This window comes from Excalfactoria chinensis, chromosome 3 (genome assembly GCF_039878825.1).
Source record: "Excalfactoria chinensis isolate bCotChi1 chromosome 3, bCotChi1.hap2, whole genome shotgun sequence".
Classification (NCBI taxonomy): Eukaryota; Metazoa; Chordata; class Aves; order Galliformes; family Phasianidae; genus Excalfactoria; species Excalfactoria chinensis.
Genome location: NC_092827.1, coordinates 80,550,965 through 80,566,050, shown reverse-complemented (window position 1 = coordinate 80,566,050; position 15,086 = coordinate 80,550,965). Strand labels below are relative to the sequence as shown.

At 36.9% G+C, this 15,086-nt stretch overlaps 1 protein-coding gene across 5 annotated transcripts in view; it reads right to left on the bottom strand.

Moving 5' to 3' along the window:
- The window catches only part of SRBD1 (S1 RNA binding domain 1), a 117,718-nt gene that overhangs the window by 57,182 nt on the left and 45,450 nt on the right, over positions 1-15,086 (bottom strand). For all 5 annotated transcript variants that reach the window (XM_072332269.1, XM_072332267.1, XM_072332268.1 and 2 more), the window contains one exon: positions 2,574-2,665. In XM_072332269.1, the coding sequence (XP_072188370.1) occupies positions 2,574-2,665 (92 nt within the window). The remainder of the gene's footprint in view (positions 1-2,573; positions 2,666-15,086) is intronic.

The following is a 15,086-nucleotide window of genomic DNA, read 5'->3' as shown; positions in this document are numbered from 1 at the left end:
CCTTCAAAGGCAGCTCAAAGAATATAAATAACCAGTAGAATTCTTGGCTTAACTAATATATCCAATTAGCACTCCCAATAGATATTTTTTTCCCCACTACATGCTTAGCCAAGAAGTTACTAGGATAATACATGGATTTACTTATTCAAAAGTAGGATTTATGTCTTCTATCTGTGAATATATGAAATACGGAATAATATATGGGATTTATTACAGTTGCTAAACATCACCGCAAATATGTCAGATTTCACAATATTTGAATGTTCTAATGTTGCGTGCTTAATATTTTATACTCACGTACCTGACAAATGCAAGCCTACTTGTGTAACTAAAAAACACCTGAAGTTTGCATTGAGAGAAATGTTAAAGTGGCAAACTGCGTTAAGATCACAGATATCTCACATCAGTTGTACTTTTTATTTTAACTATAAATGTCACACTTCATCATGCGGCTGTCAGCTTCTTTTAATGTATTACATACTATCATGTAAGCACAGAACTTGACATGATGTAACACAATTAAAAAGAAAAACAAGTCATCTTTGACACCACATCACTTTTCAATTTGTTGCAAATTAAACAAAGGAAAATCAAAAGTACAAAAGTAAAAGCTATTAAAAATGTTTGCAAAGAAAGACAACAGCAGTTTCTATTTCCCCTTAATGTCACACTTTTCTGTTTAGCTAAAAAAAATGGAAAAAAAGGCATCTACCACTTTAGTTCAGCTAATTACAAATTGACACCAAAAGACATCTTGAAAAATGTCTGAAGTCTAAAACATCTAGAAAGATTCTACTGTAATAAATACACTTCTCAGTGTCACTTCTGTACAAGCTGACATCCACGGAACTAAGCAATTATTTTTCCCTTTCTACACTATCCTATTTCAGTTCATATCCACTCCGTGATACTGCTGGGGCAGATTAAAAGAGTTGATTCTTTTCAAACTAGATGCAATAATGTTCAAGTTATGCCTGAAGCAACCTCATAGCAATAATGGAGAAATGATGAATTCTAGATAATTAATACTGAAATCAATCATGTATTACGAATTTGATTTCCATTTACTGTTTTTTGCCTCGCAACACAAAATAAAAGTGTTTGAACGTTTCAGAAACTAACTTCAGTAAAAAAGAAAACTGGCTATATTTGGTAAACTATTAATAATTAGACTTCCCCCTCTTGGTGTTTCTCTATTCATTTACATCGACTCTAATACCACATTTGATATACCCACAACAGAAAAAACTTCAGCCCATGGGAAACTTAGTGGCATCTGTCACAAACACATAAATGTCACATGCCTAATGTTTGCTCAGGTCATACCATGACACAAGGAAAATCTCTTTGGCCCAGGGACAAATTGCTGAGGGTGGAACCAGTTTGCAGTCGGGAAGAAATGAGTCAAGCAAAAAGAGGCTAGAGGTCTGTCTTGGGAAGGGAAGGGCTGATGCAGAGGTTAAAAACAAAATCCTCACAAAAGCTTTCTCTTAAAACACTGAATTAACACAAATTCCCTTTTCCCTTTTGTGGAAATGAGAGGAAAGAGGAACATGGGAAATCCTGGAAAGTTTTACCCTCAGATACCACATAATTTCAAAACTGTTTTCTGATGACCAATTTTGATGCATTCCTAAGAATTTCCAGGCCAGAAGCTTGCTAAAGAAAGATTAACAAGAAAGTAATCATTTGGAGATTTATCTAAGATAGCTACTGCATATAAGTGTGCTTTCTTGGATGGAGTACGACAGCAAATTGTAGGAAAAGCAAGAAACGAGAAAGCTAGAATTGATAAAAACAAGCACAAGAAGAAACATGAACAAAAATATACATGTGAAGTAATACAAAATAACCTTACATGTTTCCCAATCCACAACTCCATGAGTAGTTCAGACAGTGGTGAAGTTGCTATGAATTTTATCTTTGAAGACCACTCGTTAATAAAAATCTGAAAACAATAACACTGACACTTGTGTATTTCTACGAAATTATACTGCATGATACCTGAGTAATATTTGTGCTGAATGGTTTAAAAATATGAACTAAATAGTATTTCTTGCTTATTATATTCCTCTATCTGAAGCTCTGGAAAGTGGTCACAACAAAGGCAAAGAAATAGACACAATCATCCTTCAGGATGACAAAATCTTTCAAGTATCTGTTCTCTACTATCAAGTTTTTCTAGGCCATACCATGTTTAATTATTGTCATGGATACTTGTTTACCTACAAGGAAAAAAGAACAGAGAGGACTTGCTTTTGTGGGCATGAACATGTGAAAGTTTATGTAATCCATCATCTATATTTAATTCCTCAAAATTCTTGTTTACCATCCTGGTATGGGAATACAACCAAAGGTGCCTTAACATTACAGGTCTTGGTAGACAATGGCGTCACTGATTTGAACACCTAGGATTTGACATGTGAAGTGATTTAAGAACTAAAGTTCAAAACAAAGCAGTTTTTGTTTGTTTGTTTGTTTTTTAAATAAACATGTCATTGTTTGTTATTAAACATTATATTACAAGCAGTGCAGTCTGAGAATTGAGCATCAAACCAAAACAGGCACAATACCTGCACTTCTTAAGTTAGGGTCGAGGTCTGGCATTTCCTTGGATGCTTCTGGACTCACGCTGTAGATAGATGCTCCTGCTTCACTGACAATGCTGCAAAATAATACAGTAAATAATCAAACAACATGCAGCTGAAAACAACACACCTGAAAGATCTACCATTGACCTAATTTAACAAATCAATATATTTTTTCTTAAAGCCTCACAGTTTTAAAAATTTTTGAGTGAACTGAATATTTATAAAAGTAAGATAGTGCAAAGAAAAATATCGCTATTTAAGCCAAAACACCCATCCCTAAACCACAACATTCAGTATTTTTCAGTTTTCTATTATAAATAGAAACATCTATAGTACTTTCATAACACAGAAAATGCACACAGTAAACAAGTGTTACCAGAAGTCGGCAGACAAACAGACTTTCAGAGACAGAACAAGAAAACAAAAACCCACCTGATAATTTCATTAAAAAAACCTAGGATGGGAAGTTTAATATCTGTTCATAAAACGTGTGAACCCAAGTCACGTACGTGCACACCTCGTCTACTATTAACTGCCTGACATGCTCAGGACAAAGCCTCACCACTGCACAGACATGAGTTGCTGAACTGCAGTTTGCTCCTCAGCGAGCATTTAATTCCGTCTTCTGCCCGCTCCTCTCACTGTCATCCCAAAAGAAAATTACAGACCAAAAGGCAACCTCAGCTACAGTTAGTGTATCTGCAGCACACCTCAAGCTCATTCAGGAATGATAAACTCAGCAATTCAAATCACAGCATGCAATTAAAAAACCCTGGAGTGCTCAGTTCCATTCAAGAGAAAACTGTGCTGAAATATTCACAGTCGAAGCTTATTTGTAGTAGGGAAATTTTGACACCACTGAATAAACAGCATATAACTCCACATAACTTCAACAGAACTCGAATTTCAGGTTTATAATTAAGACACAGTACAACTTCTACACTGAGTTACTATCAGGTTCAGAACTGTTTTTACTTTTATTATTCCACCCATTATAAGAACTTTATCATTGCCAGAAGGAGGGAAACCTCAACCCTTAAGCAGCCGACCTTTCAGTAAATTCATAACTTTGCTTTATAGTGTTTCATTTAAATGAGACTATAAACTTTTCTTTAAAGAACATTTAGTACATCAAATCTACAATAAAGAAACCGAAACTTAGAAACCTCTTCCTTTAGAAAAAAAACTGGAGAATAGTAATGAGATGAGACACATTCCCATCAGTGTTACAAGCACATTAAACTTTAAAAATATAAAATGCAAAGACAAAAATGCTATACGTTTTTACTGTTGTTACATACTGGAATGCTGCATTATTTGCTATTCAATCAAAGCTGGATTTTTTTTGCCAACACGTCTGATTTTGTAGTTACTGGAATCTCAAAAAACATTCAACATGTCGAACAGATTGGATCATTCAAAAAACACAGAATAAAATCCTGTGCTCTTTGGCATTCCTGTAATTTCAGAACCTCCCGAACAACTGGTTTAACAGAGCAAAAATCTGCCTGAACCCGCTGGGCAGCGGGCTGGACACAGCAAACAGAAACAAAACTGTTTCTTCTAAGAAGATTCAGCGCTTGGATCATAACTACAATACAGATGCTGTTCAGAACACAGTTCTCAAACAGAAAGAACTGACAGCCACCAGCAAAACTAGCCGCAGAACACAGTCACAGATCACAAAAACACAACTGCTGAAAAATGAAGATGTTGACAGAAGCCATAAACTGATTTTCCTGAGAAACTGGTAGTTTAAAGAACAACGCAATGGAATGTATTTCTTAACCTGTTCACACATTATAAAGGCAGCATCTGGCGAGTTCTCCCTTTCTTCGTAAAAGAGAAATTGCTTCCAAAAACCCACACACATTAGCACATACTTCCAACAGCTTTAACTAACCTCTCTTCAATCTTTTTATTCCAACAGGTCCAAAATTTAACCTCTCAAGAAACTTCTAAATTTAGTGTCTTTTCTACTGGTACTGCATTCTGATAAAAAATTGCGACTCACATTCATTATTTTTCACACTTTTAAAAAATAATAATTATTATTGGTTACACAATGCTGTACCATAAATTATATTACTGCACAGAATACTGCCTGATACCTCTCAGTATTTTGTATTGTTGTAAAAAACCAACATCTTGAAAGATCTGAATGGGGACTTTAGGACACTTCACATTTTATTGATTCTCATTAACGCTGCATAAACAATGTTCAGAAATGAGGAACGTGGTAATGCTCAGATTCCGCAGTAGTAAAAGGAAATTGCTGTGCCAAATTTTGAAGTAGGTAGAACAAGAGCTCCTTACTACAATAAGTAAATAAAATTAGAGTTCAGGATGGGAGAGAAAAACAGTCGAAAAGAGCACATTTCCTCTTCTCAAGTGCAAGAAAATTTATTCACTGGGCAAAGGGGTGGGTGGAAATGAAAGGGGAAAGCCAAGGGAAAAAAAACAAACAAACAAAAATATCTCAAGCAGGAAAACAACATACAAAAAACACTTTCAGAAGACGCGTATGTAGGATATTTGACAGCTACTCTGAAATGGCTTTGTATATGCACACAGCTATTCCACAAACTATTCGGTGGAGCAGATTTGAAATAGAAGGAGGAACAGTCCCGCACTGCTGCCCAAGGACAGCAAAATGCAGATGTTACATACACCAAAGTTGTTACCCACAGTAAATGCATAGGGCCACAAATGCCAAAGGAACCATTCTCTGGGTCATGCAACCATAGCAAAGCAAGATCCTACAGACGTATTAGCGGCTGCTGAGAGGTTTTACTCACTGTTTTTAGCTACAGCGAGGTGGTTGCTAATGCGACACTGGCACACACAGCACTTGAGCGTGGAGCTTGGTCACAATACAGGATCACAAACAAAACAGGTACGGGGATTCACATTTGCAGTTTTCGTGGATTTTATTTTTTGACAGGATGGGAGTGCCACTTTGGTGCTGAGATAATCCGGGGGAGTGTTTTTGTTCTTATTTATTTAATAATTCAGTTCCATCTAGGAAAATTTTACAGTAATTTAATGCTGCAAAACACTCTGCTTTCAAAGAACATGTATTTTTAATGTCAGAGCACATTAAGCCAAAACCAAACCTGCTCAAATTAGTGGGCCACATAAATTTAATGTGCTCCACACAGTTTTTCACACACAAATTCCTTTTCATTTTTTTTTTCTCCCTTATTTAAAGGATGCAATTTAACAAGAGCCAGAAGCACTCAGGATCCCACAGTGAGAATTTGTTAAAAATGGCACCTAAAGTCTGTAGGTAAATATGTATCAAAAAATAAGCATATATATATATATATATTTTTTTTTTTCTTTCCCAAGCCAAATAATCTAATGAAAAACTATGTCCCCTTTCCAAGGAAAATTAACAATAATAATACTAATTTCTTCTAACAAGCAAAATAACAGCAGTTAAAACAATATTAACAAAAGTTGTTTTGCTACTGAAAGTTATCGTGCGGCAGAAGAATAAGTGATCATAAAAGGCTAAGCTCATGATGCACTAATGGGCAAGTTTCGTAGAGCTCTCTTTAAAAGAAAAAAAGAAAAAGAAAAAAGGTGGTCTCCTCCACCTATAATGCAATTCATTACAATTATTTTTAATAAAAAGAGTCAATAATAAAGCTGCTACACAATATTTCAATTTGGCCACGATCAAGTAGTTTTGTTAAATAGAAAGTAAATGTTTTGCGTATCGTGCTGGTCTCATTTATGTTCAATTTCAGACATTTCATATATCACTAACGCAAGGTAAAGTGTATTCCACTAGCACCACCTGGTGGTCCCTCAGCTTTATGCCAGAAACCACGCTAGTTGTATTCCAAATGCTTTAGGTATGCCTTCTAACTCACTAGAACAAATTATCTTCTCGCTCAGCCTAAATAAGAATTATACAGTTGATACAGAGAACCGTTCACAATTTCTCTTAAAAAAAAAAATAAAAATCTAACAGCTAAAGTAAAAATGTCCAAAGTATTAAATACCTACCAAAAATGCATAACAATAAAGAATACAAATGCATTAATTAAACGAATGCATTAATAGTTACGTCTTGCAATTCCACGTACATGTGTATAACAGGACTTTTAAAATGCATTTTGTTAAATAAACTTGGGAACTTTCTGCTAAGTTTTTAATGAAAATCCTTTAAAAACTGTGAAAAAAAAAATCTAAGGTATGTGTAAGGAAATACATACACACATCCTCACACACACACAAACACACACACACCAGTCCAGAGGTTTCTTGAGTTAAAGATATATACGCCTTCCTGACATTTTCATTAACTTTATCAATATTATGGACTATTATATTAAGTTGAAGTCAATTCCTCACAATCAAATGCAATGCCAGATTAATAGCAAACAGAAAAGTAACTCCAAACAACTTTCCACAATCTCCAAAAGCCTGATTTACAACTAAAAGCTTTTAAAATAACATTTCAAGAAATGGACACGTCACCAAGAAGTGACCAGCGTTACTATATGGAAGAATGTTGTAGTCAATCTAAAAGTAAAGAATACACTGACGTCAAAATGGGTGCAAGTTTTCTCGTTTGCTTATAAGAAGATTATCTGCATCAAAATACAACTGCTCACAATCGAAGTCTAACTATGACTGTGGTTAACTAACCTAACAAAACTTTAAACATTTTATCTAAAAAATCTATTCCTCATAAACCTGTGTCGACAAAACAAGAGGCTCAGTTTGAGGGCAGAAGGGTCAAAAGATTATTGTGTTACTTCTTCAAATAACTGATTTAAGTATTAAACAGGGCAGGAAGAAATACAAGAATCAAACATCTGCTAGAAAAGAATACTACACTTCATTTATACAGAAGCCCACTATGCAAAATCAGTCACAGAACCATAAAATGGCCTGGGTTAAAAAGGACCGCAATGATCATCTAGTTTCAAAACCCCTGCTGTCATCAACCACCAAACCAGGCTGCCCAGATTTACATTCAGCCGAGTCTTGAATGCTCTGGGCATAAAGTATTACAGTGTTTGAAGAGCTCACAGAGACTGCCGATCAATCAGCTTAGGGGAGAGAAAAGACAAGTTTTAAAGAAGAGGTCCCACCAAGGAGCTCCCAAGTGCACAAGGTGCCTTCACACAGCCCATCAGGTTATGTGTGATAGAGAGTGATACAGATCCCACATTGTTGCTCAGCCACATTTTTAAATTCCCATTGACAATATGAAAGATGAAACTGCTCAGTCTTCCAAACTAACTACAACAAAACAAGTCTACATATGTTTCTATCCAAAGGGAAAGAACTTACTCCGTCTTTTGCCAAGTTCACCAGAAACTGCAGCATGCAAAGAAGAAAGCAAATTCAATCTGACAAACTCAACCTTCTTGGAGTAAAAATTAAACTGTTTCAAATCAAGATAGCCATGCAGCAAATTCAAATACAGCACAATGGTATGTCTTTCAGTCACAAACCCTACTTTTCCAAAAGCTTTCTGACCTACAGCAGGGGCAATAATCAGCTGACAGACCAGCTTCTGAAGTGCCAGAATTTCAAGGCAGCCATCACCATATCAAGGTTAACATGACCAATTTTTCTCCTGTTCGTATGTGGTATTTAGCACCAGGCACGTCAATGGCATTCTTAGTAGACAGTTTAGATTTTTAGAACCTATTGAACACAACAATAAGTTCTTGTTTTAAGTGAAGTTAAAAGGACTATAAGAAATCAAAGCCAGTTTAATTACACAGTCCAGCTGCAGAGCAACAGTCAGATCTCAAAGAACAAGTGAAATGTGTGACAAATACTGGAAAGATGGTATATTCAGAAATGCAGTTACTGAAATCATTATCTTCAAGTTTTACCTAATTCCTTGTAAGCTAGAAAATATTAGGATTATCAAATCCCATTTTACACTTTACTGCTTAGGATTGGAGAAGAGGACAGCAAGTTGATTTTCTATATTCTGCATGTACTAAAAAATAAAAAGCTATTTCAAACAAAAGAATGACTACACTGAGACATACAATGCAATTGCCGCTTCACAAACACAAAACAGGTTTCAATTATATGAGTGAAGCAATTGTGGCATAGGATTTAAAAGCTTCTTCTTTAAAATAGTTATGACTTTAGAATATGCCATCCCACTGTTAGCTTTCTGATTTAGATGAATGCAGAGAAACTGACTTATATGAAACATTTCACTGACTAGAAGAGTTCAGAATTTTCTTATCCTGATCTTTATCTACCATCATTCCTGTCTGTCTCCAAAATCCACTAATGAGAAATTTCTTGAGTTAAAAGAGTAGAACAATTACTATGCTTTACTGGTGGAATAAAATGGGTTTTAGAATCCCTACAAGATGTAACAAAGAGTTATCATGCTTTATTTTTTTCCATATTAGCTGTAATTCCGTGAGCCCCTAAATCAAACAGAAACTACTTAGCGTACTAAACTAATAAAATTAACTGTATAGTTATGGCCTGCAACCCTTAATTCATTTGTCTACAAACCATGCCCTCTGCACATCTCTGTGAAGGGAAGAATGATCAGATATCTGTCTTCATCTTGTCTGAAAACGATGACATTTTTCAGTAAGAAAAGGGTCCAAATGGCAGGTGTCAAAGAGCTTTAGCTTCACACGTGGTGCTAGGAGGCAGAAAAAACAACAGCAGCGTGTGGCCATGTCAGAGCTGTACAGAAGCTGCCGTACAAGCGCATATCTGAAAAGAGCAAACCTCATAGCCTGTTAAATCAATCTAGTGCCAGATGCTGTTATCAGAACAAAACTGGTGCTAAGGATTCATCCCCAGAAGAAATACACGTCCCATGCCCGTAGTGAAAAGTGAGCGACCTAGTGTGGCACATCTAGAGACTGAAAGTGACAGCTACCTGTGACTGCCCCCACCGTTTCTATTGACAGTTTCAGAAAACAGGTCCTGTCATTGCTCATAAAGCAGCTGGACTGGAAGCATCCTTCTGCTCCTGCAGAGAACTTTAAAATCTGAACTACGTGTTCAAAATCTACTTCCAAAGTTAATCATCCAACTAAAAAGCAGTTGAGCCATTTACTTTTCCTATAGACACTGTAGTACAAGAGACAGAATCCACTACAGCTCCTCTCCCTGTTGTAGCAATGGAAAAGAATCATTGCAGTGCAGATATTATAGAATGCTACACTACCTTAATGCAAGAGGAAAAGTTGAATTGAAAAAAGCACCTTTCCTGTGATTACAGTATGACAGCATTTAAGTCAATCTAGAATAATAAACAGTAAATATTTTCATATCTCTTAAAAATCTTTCCTACTTATAGCCAATTAACATCAAGATGAGAACAAAGGAAAGGCAGTAAAAAAGGCTTCAGGATTGATAGGGGAAATGAAACTCCAATTAAAAATTAAAACAGACTTGAGACCTGATTGTTCCTTATAAATACACCTGATAATTTCAAAACCACTCCTGCCAAAGCTCATTCAGTTTTACACAACCCAATTATCCCAATGTCCTCAGCGGAACAAACCCCGAGGATTTTACCTAACTTCTTTCTACCCTCCGGGACTGGAGTGGGAACAAGGGAGCCAAAAAAAAAAACTGATGTACGTAGGTATGACTTCGAATAGAAGTCACGCAATATGCTTGTGTTAGATATGTTCATAGACTTTTAGAACAATATGGCCCAGATTCTCCAACAAAGAAGATTACATCGCTCCTCACAAATCCTAGCAAAACCATCCCAAACCAAAGAGCCGAACAAGCCTTTTCATCCTTTGCCTCTCTCAGGTCCTGCAAGCCCAGCTGGGCGAGGGTCTGCAGAAGCCCAGAGGGTGCTTGAGGCGCCGAGAAGGAGCCCACTGCCAGCACTGCCCTGCCAGCAGCCCCAGATCGGCTCAGCTGAGCGGAAAACCCTGCAGCAGCATGCAAGTAAAGCTGGTGGGTCACGCAGCCTGTCTGCAGCAGAGCAGGATCCTGCAGATGTAGGAGCCAGCCTGACTGCTCAGAGAGACAGCAAATGGTGCAAATCCTGGAATGCATCCGTTACATACTAATGGAGAAATATTCAAGTTGCAGCATTATAAAATTCACCAAGAACTACAGTCTAAGGGAACAAACAAAAGGGTGAATTATTTAATTTAAAAATTCATTACTGCCAATAACTATAAACTAAGTGCTATTTATATTTTGTGATATCATCAGTGCTTTCTACTTGGAAAAACTGTCTACTTGATTTCTTAAATTATAATGTATCTCTGCTGCATGCACACACTATCCTATCCACAGGATAGGATTACAGGACACCAGACATTCAAGACACAGATGATCTCTGAAGGAAGGTCCATCAGTTTCTCTGGGTTGGTCATTTGCCAGAGACTCTACAGAGCGCACTAACTTAGTCCTATACAAGGTGTATCAAGAAGGGTTATACGCTGCCTGTTGGAAATTATCTAGGAAGGCTACAAGACGACATGCTACTTGGTTGCTACACTTAACGTCAGGAAACATTTTCACTTGGAAAAGGGCCAACAGGGAGGTAAGTGTTGAGACAAATGTCCTATTAACCCAGGTGGAAGGCTGGAACTTCAGGTGATGTTAACTCTCTACCCAGATGGGAGACAAGACCATAGCATATGGAAAAAATGTCTTGGAGGGCTTGTACCACTATCAACTCCCATTCTCTTCATCACTCATTGAAAGTCCTTTAGAGGAAGCCCAGTACAAGTTCTGGTGAAACCGGTACCTGGATTGACACAGAATTCTGAGCAGCATCTTTGATTCTGTCACTATTCTATTCACTTTCCCTTATGATATCTCTGATCTTAGTACTTTTATGACTCCTTAGCAAGTTACCCTCTCCTAGGTGCAGACTGACAAGAGGAAGCTTCATGGTTTGCACTGCCTGTGCTCCTCCTGCAAGGGCCCCCGCAATACTGTACTGACTGCTCACTGTGAGGTAAACACTCTTCTCCCACTGCTCCCCTCCCCAACCCTATTAAGAACGAGGCTGTATCTGACAGTTATTATCTTAAATATTTCCAAATTACAGGCACTCCCTGGCACAGCACACTGAGCTCTGAGGTACCCAGGTTTTCCACACAGTGAAACTTGGAATAAATTAAGAATGATTGCTGGCAAGAAAGCATTTTGATGTATAATATCACAAGGAAAAAAAGAGTAACTATTACATTTTTCTAGCAGCTATGTGTTTTCTTACTTTTCTTCGATTTGGAATTCACCTAGAAAACTGTCGGCTCCAGCTCACAGCAGATATGCCTCCCATGTTTATTCTCTAACTCAACATTCTTGAGACAAATGTTACATAGAGTAAATGTCACTTTAAGAAGACCTTGTTAAAATTATATACTGCTGCCTCAGAAGTAATTTCTGCAAACTTAATCATCACAATGTTCTTACAATGTTTGAAGTCCCCATTTTTCTTTCTTTTCTTTTCCTTTTTTTTTTTTAATGCTGTAAAAAAAAGTTCGCTTTTACACTTTCGTTTATTCCAATTCAAAACTGACATGGATAAAAAAAGTGTTCTACTATGTCCATCAAGGGAATAATTTTCTTCACTGTATGGAAGACTGTAAACTAAAGTGCTAGGTTAGTGCTCCCAGCAAAATCTATTATTACATACCTGTAAAAGGAATAACAGCGTTATAATACAGAAAATATCACAGCAGATAAGAAAGTCAAGAGAAACAGACACAAAAGAGGTTACTCAGATTCTTCAGAAGGCATCTTTTTCTCGTGTAAAATTCAGAAAAAATATTCTGATAGTTCAAAAACGATACAATTTGCCTGTAATTAGAAAAAGCTTCTTAACATCCTTCAAAAAGCAAGATGTTCTGTTTAAAATTAATCTTTGCTAACAATCACTTTCCTCAACCATAGATTTAAAGGTAATAAGACCTAAGTGTCTGCAGAGCAACATAAGTAGATTCAATGCTTTGTTTATTAAATTATACATTTTTCTCCTCTTGGGCCTCTAGGGTTCTATCATGTCTTCTCCAGTACTCCTCACTGTCAATGGAGTTAAATATTATTATTTTACTGATAACATATGCACCGTTGGGCATCTACAGTAAGAGATGTGAATCTGAATCAAATGTGTCTCCAGATAAAAGTGAGCTGCTGTTGTCTATCGCTTGACCACTTAAAACAGGGATACCTTCTTATTTTTCAATACAAAGCCTCACGTTATCAACCTCAGTGGAAAAACAAAACAAGAACCCCCAGACACCCACAAATATGAAACAAATTCTGAATTAATTCATGAAAAAATAGATGCCTTTAGTAAAACTCAACCTAAAGAAAAAAAGCCGACTCAATTAAAAAAGAAAAACAAACAAACAACTGAAATTAGTAAAATTAAAGTTCAGTTAGGCAGTGCTATACTTGTTTCCACCCACCCCCAGTCTCCCTGCTTTTTTTCCCCCTTTCTTTTTTTTCCCCTCCTTATAAAGAGGGAATAATTTGTTCCCTCAGGTTGTGACAGATCCACACTGGAGACTTTCCATGAGCAGTATCACTAGAACTGGCATAAACATATGCTGAAAGACCACTTCATTTAAAACACATTTTTCATCCAGTTAAACACTTAAAAAAAAATTTCTTCTTCTACACTGAAATTCCTTATGCTTCATTTCTAACTAATTACTTTTAAACTGGAAATAAACAGAGTAAAAAAAAAAAATGAAACGACCGAGTCATTTTTCTATTTAGTTATCCATACATGAAAGCATAGGATAAAACACTTTTTCTTGTTATTGAAAAGCTATATTCTTATATCTGAATCATAATAACACAGCATAATTATTTTATGGCCTATTTTTTACACCACTATTTGCAAAGTGTTTGTCTACTCATATTCCTCAGTATCCACGTAGTTAACCACCTGCAATTCTAGCAATAAAAATATCTCTAAAACAGCGCAGAGTTAAATTAATACATTAACATGACTCTATTAAGAGTCCAGCTAAAAATATTTCATTGAAAGAAATCACGGAACTACATTGTTTTAATTATTAACCTTCTTTGAGGTCCATAATTAAGGGGAAAAAAAAAATTCTTAGAAACACAGGAGGACTTGTAGGTGACAAATACACAACTCTAAACAAACATACCAATGAAAATCATATCCTTTTTAAATACAAATATGTTGTATTCTCTGAGAAAATAAATTCACACTAGGAAGCTCATAATCAGAAAAAAAAAAAAAAGAAAAGAAAAAAAAAAGAAAAAAAAAGCCCCAAGGCAAAGTTCTAGAAAAAAAAATTCAAAGCCACAGAACAGAATCACATAAAAACCACAGTGCTGACGTTGCCCTTCTCCCACTGAATCACACACATCACTTGAAAATGAGAACAAATTGCTTCAAAACTTTCCTCCCCATTCGTATCTGGACAACAATAGCAAAGGCAGACTGGAACTTCATGGAAGGGTCTTAGGGACAGCATTCTGTCAGAAGAGACTGATCTGAACCCACTCCTAGAAACACCAGACTTGTAAACACCAGAGTTTACAAGTACAACATCACATAGGCTACACACATGGACTCAGAGTGCCATGGCTCAGTTGTTGGAGTCCTATGTCTGGATTCAACAAGATAAACAAGCAATGAAGAAACAAGGCCTTGCAGTGATCCTTTAGATTTCAGGAAAGCTGGTGTAGCCCAACAAAGAAGTGGAGCTTTAGAAAGTAAACAGCACTGCACTGGAAAAATCCTAGCTTCCTCAGATTCTATAAACAAGAAACAAAACCTATAATTCTTTGGAAAGTGTTCGGAAATGAATTAAATAGAAATATTCACACTTCTGATCCTTGCAGTAAAAAGCCCACATAATTTTGAGTGTAAAGACTCTTGCAGATGATAACTGACAATCTGTTATTTAAAAACAACTTGGATATTATGGGTGCAGAAGAAGAAAATACAATATCACAACAGTAATTTTCCAGATGAGAATGAGCGTTCATCTGAGAGACTTGATGGCAGTGTAGAGCCAGAGGCTGCAGCAGGCAGCTTCTGAAGGGGGTTACAGAGAACATATGCCAGTATGGAACATGCAGCACCCTGCGATGCAGCCAAGCACCTCCTGCCCTTGGGCACTTGCTCATTCTGCTGGCTAGTGTGGATGGTAGCAGAGCCAAGTCTCTTCCTTGGCCTGCCCTTGCACCACAGGTCGGGTGATCGCTGCCTCAGCAGCCATCAGCCAGGAGAACATGAAGCTGCCATTGCTCAAAACCATCACAGTGTGCCACAATCCATGCTGGGTCATGCCAAGGCTTTTCCTGGCAAGGCTGTTTCAAGACTGGTAGCACTAACTACACGCACTGCAGAGATAGTGTAAAAAACTCCTCCTCCACCATTAGTGCCAGATGGAGAAGCACAAGGCAACAAACACCAAATATCTACCCCCAGAGGAAGGATATGCTGCCAAGCCTGAGCACAAATACAAATTCAACTAATTCGGCTTCTAATTCTGTCAAAATGCA